Genomic DNA, 12039 nt, shown 5'->3' on the forward strand with positions numbered 1-12039 from the left:
TTAAATTCCGAAAGTGGATGAACAATTAACAACAAATCTGTCTCAACTGCTAAGAAAAGAGAAAAATAGCAGAGAGCATTCATAAGCTATACTTGCAGTACCGAATCTTGAAAAGATTCTAGCTGGATGGCTAGGAAGGTGCTAGAAGCAAAAGGAAGGCCAAACAGGAAGAGAGGTTGAAAGCCCACTTGAGAAGCACTCTGGCTTCCTGACCCTCCTATTCTAGTCTGTTCGGGTAAATGACTGCCCTCTCACCAGCGTGATTTATTCTTTGGAGTCTAACTTAAGAAATGATGTTATAGCACCCTCAGGTTCTTTTCCTCAGGCAGTCAAGATAGAAAGCAGAGGCCCTGAGAGGATTATGGCTGAATTCAGTGGAAACTTTATTTGACGAAAGGAAGAGAACGACCCAGGAAGCTGTGCATCAAGTATCATTAAGTAGGAAGCACCAAAAAAGGTGAAAATCCTTTTCCTTTTATACCTTCTTACTGAGGGGCATGAGAGAGCATTCTGCATTGAGTTTAAGGCATGCACAGGGTTGAGGCAAAGGGCCTAGGAAGAGCAGAGTGTGTGACAGTATCATCTTCTACAAATTTGGGTCCATTTTCCTGATATTTCATACTGGAAATTTTTCTTGGGGGCAATTCTCTTTTCCATATTACCCTGCCCAGTTTCTCTCCTGTCCTTATAACTCTGTATCATTCTGAGAGTTGGGCTTGATCATCAACAGATTAGGAGAATGTTCACATGCAGAATATTAAGGATTCACATTTCTTCACCTGGATTTTGGAAGCCACTGAGCAAAACCGAGTCTTCTGGAAATGGGTGCAAAAATGCGGACATTGACAAATACCAACACTGAGAATTACTGGTCTCAGAAAAGGAATTCAAGTAAAGGTTATTAGAGAGAACAATGGCCATTACCAGTTGCATTTGGAATTACCAGTAATTTCAAGTTGCATCATTCATTTAAAAACTTAGCACTTTGCCAGCTCATGTTACACCCGTTTCTTTAGTCCACGACATACTTTTCTCACTTATTTTAAACCTTATCACCTTTATTAGCACTTTAAATCACTGGTGCATGTAGTTACAACAGTCTTATTTTCTTAAAAAAAAAAAACACCTATTTTTCAGTCTCCCCTAGCCATACGACAATCCAGTCATTTGAAAAACATTGTTTCAGATGTGGCAGGTGTTAAGTGAAGCCTTACTAAATAAATTTTATGTAAACACCACAGAGTAACAGATTTATAATTAGCATAGATATTCAATTCTCCTGGTTCTTCCTACAGAAATGATCGGACCTGATTACTAGAGGGAAATTTCTATTTTCAGCTATTATTTTCATACTATCAACCTGATTCCACACAAAGGCTGATTGGTTTGCCTGCTCCCTCTCCACCAAAAATAATCACCCACTCTGAATCCACTAGACAGGGAAAACAGCAGGAGCAAAATCTAGTTGTACCAAAAACAAGCTGCATCAAATTTTCTAATATATAACTATAGTGAAGAGAAGATGTATCATTAGTAGTTTCATTAGCAAATAAAATTCCAGTATAATAAAAATCAAATCCTACTCTACCAATAAATTTCTCACAGTTCTTAAAATCCTGCAAAACTCTCCTTCTTCTCCTCGGGCCGAGCACAGAACTACTAGTGTGGCTGGCTGAGTGCTGCCTCTGGGAGGCCTCGAAATCAAAAGAAAAACAAACAAACAAAAATACTAACAAGAAATAAACTTCCTTTTTAAGGAACAGTATGACAATGTAAAAAACAAAACTATATTTCTGCAAAAGGAGAAAAAAAACCCACATGATATAATGGAAAATATCCAGGAAAATTAGGGAGACTGGGTATTCTAACTAAGTGAATATTCTGAATTACTGACAAATGACAAATAATAGATGGAGAGATAGATCAGTGGACTGAGTGTATGCAAAACACGTTTTCAATGCTAAAAGTCAGGGTTTGAACTCTGACCCCAGATGGTCTCTTGAGTGCCTATGGGTGTAGCTCAAATACCAAATAACACACACACACACACACACACACACACACACACACACACACACGTACGTGCGAAAGAAAAGAAAAAGAAGAAAGAAGAAAACAGGAGCCTGAAAGACAGCTCAAACGGTCGACCAGATAGACGCCCAGCATTAGAGAGATCCTGAGTTCTAGTCACTGTATTATATGCCGACCTCTCCAAGCACCATCAGGTATAGCCCTGAAATTATATCAGTGAAATATTTTATCAGTGTAACATTTCATCAGTGAAACAGCCAACTAGAAAACTGTAAATAGATGCTACTGCCAGTTTACAAAGCTTCTTACTGTATTTAACAATTGTGATTCGAATGAGTATAGGTGTGAAATATACTCAACAAGTATTTTCATTTTTTCCCCAAGGAATTAAAGGACAGAAGCAGTGATTCCTAATCAATCATTTTCCTTCCCTGAAAGCAGGTGAAGGACTCTTCAGTAAGCGGGTCACCAGTCTCAGGGTGAAGAGGGTCACCCCAGCAAAGCTCTTCAAATCCAGATAGACGTTAGAAATCCTAGGATGGTTTTATGAACAATGAAAGCCCTAGTTTCTCACCCAGAGATTTGGGTTTCATTAGTCTCTGATAGGAAAACTTGTGTAACTTAATATTCTTTGCTTTAAAAACTATCTCCCAGAGATGGGTGTTGGAACTCTGCAGGATTGAAACCTCACCATGATCAGCTTTGTAACTTTGTATCTCATGGTAACTCAAAAAATAAACAAACAATCCCCCCCTCCCACACACACACAAGACTCTCCCAGGGTGATTCTAATGTGAGCTGATGTTAAAAATCACTGAAAAGAAACAAAATTTTGCATTTAGGCATAAGAATTTTGGGATGGCTCTTACGAAAGTTTTCATGAAGTAACAAATGTTATCTGTGTGCAAGCAAATACATGTGTGTGTACATTTACGTATGTGTGTCTCTATCTTAGTTTGATAATTTTTAAAGGAAATTACAAACCGTGCAGTCACCAGTTCAGTTTGGGAAAACCTGGATTATAGCTGATCTCCCGTCTGACTCAGGGCCTTCAGCGACCACTAATATGCTTTCTGTCTCTTTCTGACTTTCACAGAAATTCCATGTAAATAAAATCATATACTAGTCTTTTAAGCCTGACTTTATGAATGTAGCATTTCTTAGACACACTCCAAAATTTTCAGGCCTTTTTATTGCTAAGGAGTATTCCATTGTGTGGATAAAAAGAACTGTATGTTCACTAATTCATGGGCATTTGCATAGTTGCTAATTCTTAACTATTATGGATATTGCTTTTATAAACATTTGCCTGCAAGCATTTGTGTGAACATATGTTCTCATTTCTTCTGAGTAAATACCTAGGAACGGAAGCACTGGGTTGCAGAGTTAAGTGAAGTTTAACTGCCAAACTGTTCTCCACAGTAGCTGTACCACTTTACACTCCCATCAAGAATGTACGAAACTTGTGATTTTCCACATTTTCCTCTACATTTGAGAGCCACTATTTTTAATTACAGGCATTATAGTGAGTGTATTATAGAAGTGCATTGTGGTTTTAATTTGCAAAGTAATGATGTTGAGCATCTTTCATTTGCTTTATTAGCTATTTTATATACTTACAGTGAAAATGTCTATTCAATCCTCTTACCTACTTACTGAGTTGCCTTCTGATTCAGATTTAAGATTTTTTTTTGTTGATATCTGTCCACTGTCAGACATATAACTTGAAAACTTTCTTAGCAACTTTATATAAAACAACATTTCCTAAATATTTTGGTGAAATTCTATATTTGTTTTCCTTTTAACCTATGGGCAGGGGGTGAGCAGGGGAAAGAGCCTGACAAACAGTGCTCAGAAGGTGACAGTTAAGGTTGGTAAAGCAGGAGAGACACTCAATGTCAGTGCTGGAGGATGCGACACAACTCGGACCTGCAGTGCCTGGGGGCTGCAGGACTGTACCTGGCAATGCTCAGGGGACTGACCATGCCGGGGACAGAACCACCGTCAGGTACATGTAAGTTCCGTGTGCCTTAATCTGGTACCATCTCTCCACTTTTTGTTTTTCTCTTTATAGACTGCTTTGGTGTATAGATTTCCTTTCTTTTCGTAATTTTATTATGCAGTACAGCTGATCAAACTCAGGGCTTCACACATGCTAGACAAGGGCCTCGTCTGTGGCCATACCACCCTGAACGCGCCCGATCTCGTCTGATCTCGGAAGCTAAGCAGGGTCGGGCCTGGTTAGTACTTGGATGGGAGACAAGGGCCTCAACAGCTGAGCTAAGTTACTACCTCTCTACCCCACCTATGTTTTCTTTGAAAAATTTATAGTCTTAGCATTTACAATTAGGAATATAATCCAACTAGGTGATCAATGTCTAGTTTCATGTATATGTTTAAAAATAGGAATATCCAGTACTTCTGGCATCATTGAGAATATGTTCACACTGTTTCTACTACACCTTTGTCTCTATTCTCTCTGTTCCACTGCTATTTCTAGTCTTGTCCCAATAACATACTGTTTTGATCATCAAGAAGTGTAAGTTCTACAATATAGTTCTCTGCAAAACTCTTTTAGAAATTTTGCAACTTCACATAAATTTACTATGGGTTTGTTCATTAGTTTTAGGCATTAGATCCAACTGACAGGTCAATATGGAGAGAAATATCTCTTTTTGGTGGGAATGGGACAGTTCAAGGGACTGAACCCAAATGTTTCACGCAAGCAAAACAAGTTTTCTACCACTGAGCTGCATTCTTAGCCCAAAGTATCGTTTTTCCATTTGTTTTCTGGTATGTTTTATGGGCCACACCTGGATGTGGGGAACATATGAAGTCAGGAATCAACTATGGGGCACCAGCATGCCCGATCCACACTCCAGTCCTGAGTCATTCCCTGAGCCCCAGAAGTGTCACTTGAATGATACTGAATTTTCCAATCTATGAATATGGTGTATCATCCCATTGACTTATACATCTTTAATTATGCTCAGTACCGCTTTGTCATTTTCTTTTTTTTCCTGAGGGGAAAAAAGAGACCAGCAATTCCCATTTTATAATTTCAGTCTTCTCCCTATAGTTTCATTAACAAGAGTTTTATGCAGAAATCGCTGGTTGGTCAATAGGTTTATTATTGTCTTTGCAAAATGTCCATTAAAAATCATGGTTTGATTTTAGCTCTCAGCAGCCCGCACCTGAGCTCTGAGGAAACTTGATTTTTTATGGGTTACCTGACCTTTCTCCTGAGCAAGAGACATTTTGGGACAGCTCCACCTTTCTTTTCATCTTCTTAGCTTCTTCTCGTATATAAGATTGGCCCGTGTAGCCACATGAGATTTCTTATACATCTGCTCCATCATGTCTGGAGTTATGTTGTTTTTTTAACGTATTGAGAAAACTTTTTCTTGTAGGCACCTTCATCTTTTTCCATTAGGTAACAAACATACTCTGCAACGTTCTCTGCCATAATGTGTTTCCGATGTCCTTCGGCATTGAATTCCCTACTTTCCGAGTCACAGCCAGGGAATCGTTTGGGACTGTGAGGAATAGAAAATCCTCTATGCAGCTCCTTTCAGCGCCCCAAATACTTTGTTTCCAGTAGTAATTCTGGCAAGTCCTGTTCCAAATAGCAGGCGAAGGCATCAGGCTGCCCGTCAATGCTTCCTACATTCTATTCATCTCCAATGCCCTCCACCTAGCCTTGATCTATCTTGTCCATGCCGCATCTATTGAGAAGCCTGCGGGTCAGCAGCAGGCCAACTTTCACACCATACTTTGGAAGTTCAAGTGCATATGCTGCACAAACTCTTGTATCTCCTTTAATATGACATAAGCAATTTGGCAAGTGATGTCTCTGATGGTGACACCAAAACAGCACCTTGTATCTTGGTGTGCTGTATTTATTTTTATCCTGGATCACCAAATACTTCCAAGCATGGTAATCAGTATTGCCTATTCACTGACTAATAAATTTCACTAGGTATCTCTTGAAATTCGCCTTATTTTGACAACTTTTAACAAACCCCATCCTGCAGGACAGAGACCGCTGTTCACGGCTTGACACAGACCCACAGTGCTTTGTGATTTATATTTCTTTTGTTAGATATATCCTCAGTATTTCATTAATTGATTTCTGGCGTATTTCCTTTTACTTACTTGGGTTTAGTCTTTGTCTCCTTGAGCTAAGAGGATAAAAGTTTAGATTAACCATGAACAATTGTAGTCCTTCATTTTAAGATATTCTTAGCACTGCTTTAGCAGCTTTCTATAAATATGATGGCTTCTTTTTATTTTCATTCATTTAGAACTACTTTCTAAGTCTTGACCTGTGGAAGTATTTTTTAATTGCAACTATACTGAAGTAATTCCTAGATTTCCTTCTGTTATTGATTTATAATTGAATTCCACTGTAATTATGCTGCAAGTTATTTCTATCCTTTCAAATCCAATGACCTATCATGACCTATCCTGAAAAATGTTCCTGTGTGCTTAAGGAGAAGGAACATGCTGCTCCCTGGTGTCAGTAATCCAGTTGGTTGAGTGCCTACTATCAAACTGCTGGCACCCAGAATGATACTCTGCACAAAATGGGCACACAATGAGTATCTGTTGGCTGAAGTCATACTGTTTCTGCTACCAAAATGTCTTTCAAAATCTTTATCAGAGCCCTTTATCTGTTTCTCAAGATGGAAATTATTAATCGGTTATACTGTGTCATTTTATTTTATACTGTGACACTAACTTATAATGTACATCACTTAAACATATTTATACAGTAAGCTTCTCAGTTTTAGATCACAATTATGAAACATTAAGACTGAAGGCAGTTGAGTGCCAGAGCAATAGTCTAGCAGTTAAGGTGCTTGCCTTGCATGTAGCTGACCTGACTTGATCTCTGATAACATATACGATCTCCTAAGCCTGCCAGGATCACCAGGTATGACCCCAAAACAGACAAACAAATTAAAAAAGGATGGAGACAATACTGTCTGGTAAGCTAAAAATACTTTACCTGTCCTTATTTTACTATTTCCTTTAAAATTAATTTTATTAGAAGAATCAGAAAATCAGTTAAGAAATGACATGTCTCCCAAAAATACCTTTAACTGCATTCTCCACTCCCCCCAAGCCCCTCCTATCAAAAGAATTCCAACTTAAGAAAATTGGACGAAGGGCTGGACTGCTCAAAGAGCTGGAGTGCAGCACGCCTGGTCCAGCTCTGTGGGCTTCCAGCACCCCCGAGGGTGACTGTGTAGCTGCCCACACTGCTGACGTAGTCTTGGAGGCCCCAGCACCTCGGAGGTATTGGACATGAAAGACCAAGAATGATTCTGAGCATGGCTTAGGAGGCCTCACCAAGGACATAAAAAAATTATAAAATTTAGGATTATAAAATGACATGCATGGCTTTCAGAGAAGGGTTGAGATTTATTTTATACTAAGATATTGGGAATATTTCTTGAATTCTCAGTTATCTTAGTTTTCTTTTATATAATATTTGACAATGATCAACACTAACTTTTTTTGACAACTTCATAAAAGTTAACGTGGTAAATCTGGCAAGCACTTTTCATTATAAAACTGATTTTTCAGTACAGTATTTGAATAAATATAGAAATCTTTCTTCGGGACTGTAACAGTATTTAGTTAACTGCATATGTTCATAAAATTCTCTTGTGTTTTTCCTAGTTTAATATTTTCTGGGTATTTCACTAAAAATCATTTTAAAGATCATTCTTTTAACTACTCTACAGTTCAAATTACATAAAAATGTCACTAACCATTTTTATTTTTTTTATTTAACCATTTTTATATACAAGTACAGTCATTCCATATACTCCTACCTAGACCCTGTATACAAATTTCATTTCATCAAAGAATGAAAGATTAAAGAAATAAAACTGAGAAGCTGAAAAGAAACTGAGCATTTGGGTTCCTATTATTTGAGCAAAGTGTATTCCAAATCCTTGGAAGCAGGTGGCTGCTCTTACTATCAGAAAACTTATTATACATTTTACTTAATGTTTAACAAATGCTTTCTATATACTTTCTATCAGGTATTACTCCTGGCACTGGGAATAAAAGATAAAAGGTTTCATCTATTCTCTTCTCACTTCTAATGAAACAGACATTTATTATTTAGATAGTAATAAGTCTAGAAGGGAAAAAAAATGCTGAATCTCACTGCAGTCCCACATGGAATGGCAAAGTAGGACCTGAATGAAAAAATGATTTTGGACTAAATTTCCCCCCCAAACTGAGAGACCTAGTTATGTGGCTCACTAACAGAAGAACTGACTGGCTACTGCAGCATGATATTAAATTCCTTGAGAACGCTCACTTACTGCTAGGTCTGACTGTAAAAAAACAGTGCGTAGTCAAAGAACTGGTGATCAATAAAGATATCTGTGGAGGGCCAGAATGACAGGATGGCAGGTAGGGCATTTGCCTTGTTCACAGTCAACCAGGTTCAATCCTGCCACTACATATGGCCCCCTGAGCATCACTATGAGTGACCTTTGGGTGCAGATCTTTATGAAATATGAACATCAGATATATTAATCAGCCTAAAACTATGTGATGCTGAGAAATGGAAAATTATGCCACAATTTCATGTAGTCTAAGTGAAACTGACTCTAAGTCACTCAGGAGATCTATTTCTGATTTTGCTTTTATGTAAGCCTAACTACCAGGTGATTCCTGAGGCATGGAGAAGGTGAAAACTGCATATTTTGCTGTCAGCACAATGAAAACGCTTCTTCTATTAATCCCACCTTGCCTCCAGGAAAACTCACTTGAATTTATATCAAGACACTGCTGGATGTGGCACCAAAACAAACTACCACCAACAAAAAAATATGTAAATATGTTTATATATGCATAATATATAAATATAAATATACAAAATATATTAAAATGTTTATGTAAATATATATTTATATAATTTGCTTATAAAATAAATATGCAAAAAAGTTTTTTTAAGTCATTACACTGAGGCAGAAAATAAAGGAAGACAGTTAAATTAGCAACATAACTTTGGACAAGAAACTTTTAACATTTTCAGGTATAACTGTCAAAGAAAATGATAGAGACTAGACTTAAATAAGTTTCTTATTTTGTAGTAGAAATTAGGATTTTCATTTTATAATTGTGGAGCATGGCGAGACACACCGGAGCAGATAAGATCCAACCTTGCAAAGTGGCCCAAAAACAAAGGCTCGAGAGACGGAGTATCTGGGCAAAGTTGGCAAGAACAGGGGATCAGCACAGGGTGTTCAGCCTTGAGCCTCACTCAGCCACACGCGCCAGGAACACAGAAACTGTCACGTACACTTAGCAGGTCATCCTAACCGAAGCACTGGGATCAGACCAGAGCAAAGCAGAGTAGGAGTGATGATAGGCCAATCATGCTGAACTTTATGTGACTGGACTTTCCCGTAAGACGAGACCCTCTATAAAATGTGTATATTTGGCAATAAAGTGAACAGCCATCAGCTGCTCCCGGAGGGTGTTTCTCCGAGTAGCCATCATCCTTCAGCCCACGTCTGCCCAGACCCAGTGTGACCCTGGACAATATGTCCCAGCACGTTGGGGAAAAACTGTTCTCCAACAAATGACCACAGAGATGTAAGATTTTAGAAAGCTGGAGTCTGGATTCAAATTCTTGGGGGAAGTTATAGAGCTATAAGTTTGCAGAGTCCAGATCTCAACCCAAACTCTTAACTCTTCAATCGAAAGCTCTTAACTTCTCCAAACCCCATTTCCTTATATATGAAGATTAAAAGGCATCCACAGGGCTATTACAAAACTTAAATGAATGTCTAAACATCAGAAGCATTTACAACACTGCATAGCATATACATAAAACTGATAAATGTTTTGCTAATTTCTTCACAAAATTGTAGTCACAAATTTTGTTTTTAGGTATTATGGGATGAGGAGGGGCTCTCTGGGAGCCCAAGGCCCCCCACACCTCCGGGATACTCAGCCAACTCATTCAATGCTAGGTATAGTCATCAGGGGGCCACCAAGACCACATCAGGGATGTTCAGGGAACTCCAGGGCTATACCCAGTGTTTCCATGGACCACCACCGAGCAAATGATAATCTGAATGTAGCAAAAAAGAAATAAATCACTTTCTTTTCACAAGTATCATTTTCAAAATGTCTGTAAAACATACATGTTTAAGAGAACTGGCCACTTAAACAATAGCTCTGATTGAAGACGACCATCATTTTAAATATGGTTATATATACTTGATTTCTTGAGATTTTAGGAAATGGTTATAGATAACAAAAATATTAACATACTGTGAGTCCTTTAAATCAGCAGTATCAGTTTAAAACACTATCTCTCATAGGGAAGTATTAACTCCATTTCAAATTTTAACAGTATATTACATTGCACCATAAAAACAATATAAAGATAACCACTCACCACAGATCGTCTTGGGCTTTTTAGCTAGATATTCTTTCCATTTTCTTGAACTGAGTTGGCTGGGAGGTGGAATAATTATGCTACTAATAGTACATGGCAATACAAAAAGAGCACCAACCTGGAGAAAACAGAACACAGGGTAAGAATCGCTCTTAAACAGAGTCATCTGACAAGTGTCCACTCATATTTTTTCTGCTAACATGCATTCAGAAGGAAAAATCAAAAATAATGTGCACTTAATATGGCTCTCTTCTAATACCACCACTATTAAAAAAAAAACTGAGAACAATGCCTCACTTCTTTAAAAACAATCTTGGACAAACAAAAACAAAGAAAGGCATTCAAAATCCTTTTCCAGTGAATTATTTATCTCTGAAAAAACCTTGTTGCTCCCAATATTTGTTTCAAATGCAGATTGTGAGTTAACTTCTTTGTATATCTTCCAACCAATGAGAAGCTGGGAATTCTGCCATCAGAAGATTTTGTCCGATTTAGCCACAATTTTCTAATCTTTTAACTGGATTTGCTCTGGCTTCAAAATTGAAACGTATCTGAAGGCAATTTAAATTTTTTTCCTACAAATTAGTGATTTAATGCTAAAAGGCATTAGCAGAGAAGACAACATATCAAAAGCCAAAACATATAGAGCAGTTTTTGACTGGTTTAGAAGAAAACTGAACCTATTTATTCTTATTCTGTACTCCCAAGCCGAGGCAGACCCTTATCAAATATGGAGTGCCCCTTGTAAATGTTGATATATTGATCTACCATAATATATTTAAGGAAATTTTCAGTTTGATTATGCACTGAATGAAATACACTGTGATTTAGAAACCTTCTATGCCTATTGTGTTAGAAATATAAGCTATATCAATCAACACATCTCCATAAATAAGATTTTAAAGTCCTAAGTGATTTGAAATGAAACTGACACCTCATGTCACATGAGATGCCAGCCAGCTAACTAATATTATAATGTGTTAAAGTCAAATTAATGTGCTATATTTATTGCTATTTATCATTTTCACTTATGTATTCATAATTAGCCTATATAAAAGTAGGCATATTAGAAGCAAGAGACAGAAAGTTAAATTAAACGCTTAGTTTCCCTTACTGTTTTAGCTATATAACCTTTTCTATCTGAAGTCACAACTATTTTACATAGTTAAAGATTTACACAGTAAAAGCTAAAAAAGAGAGTCTGGTGATAGTACAGTGGGTAGAGAGAGCACTTACACACACACGGCCAACCCAAGTTCTATCTCCAGCACCACATAGGTCTCTAAAACACAGCCAGGAGTGTGATTTCTAAGCCCAGAGCCAGGAGTTCTATTCTAAGCACAACTGTGTATGGCTGAAGCCTCACCTCTTTCCACAAAGGAAAGAGGGGAAAAGGACAAAGAAAGTCCGGAGAGGATGGCTCAAATGGTATAGTACTTGTCCAGCACACGCAAGGTCCTAAAGATAGTCCCGGGCATCACACAGCCCCTGAGTACCTCTGGGTATAGGCCTGGTGATGTCCTAGGTACCAAACTGCTAGGCTGAGTATCAACAGGCTGTGGTCCCCATAT

The 12039-nt window shown here is 37.8% G+C and overlaps 1 protein-coding gene and 1 pseudogene across 1 annotated transcript in view; both read right to left on the bottom strand.

Moving 5' to 3' along the window:
* MTBP (MDM2 binding protein) overlaps positions 1-12039 on the bottom strand; it is an 81679-nt gene that overhangs the window by 44006 nt on the left and 25634 nt on the right. Inside the window, exon 11 of the mRNA XM_004607645.2 lies at positions 10469-10586. Within this exon, the coding sequence (XP_004607702.2) occupies positions 10469-10586 (118 nt within the window). The remainder of the gene's footprint in view (positions 1-10468; positions 10587-12039) is intronic.
* Positions 5205-6073, bottom strand: LOC101537290 (60S ribosomal protein L5-like; annotated as a pseudogene).

This window comes from Sorex araneus, chromosome 2 (genome assembly GCF_027595985.1).
Source record: "Sorex araneus isolate mSorAra2 chromosome 2, mSorAra2.pri, whole genome shotgun sequence".
Classification (NCBI taxonomy): domain Eukaryota; kingdom Metazoa; phylum Chordata; class Mammalia; order Eulipotyphla; family Soricidae; genus Sorex; species Sorex araneus.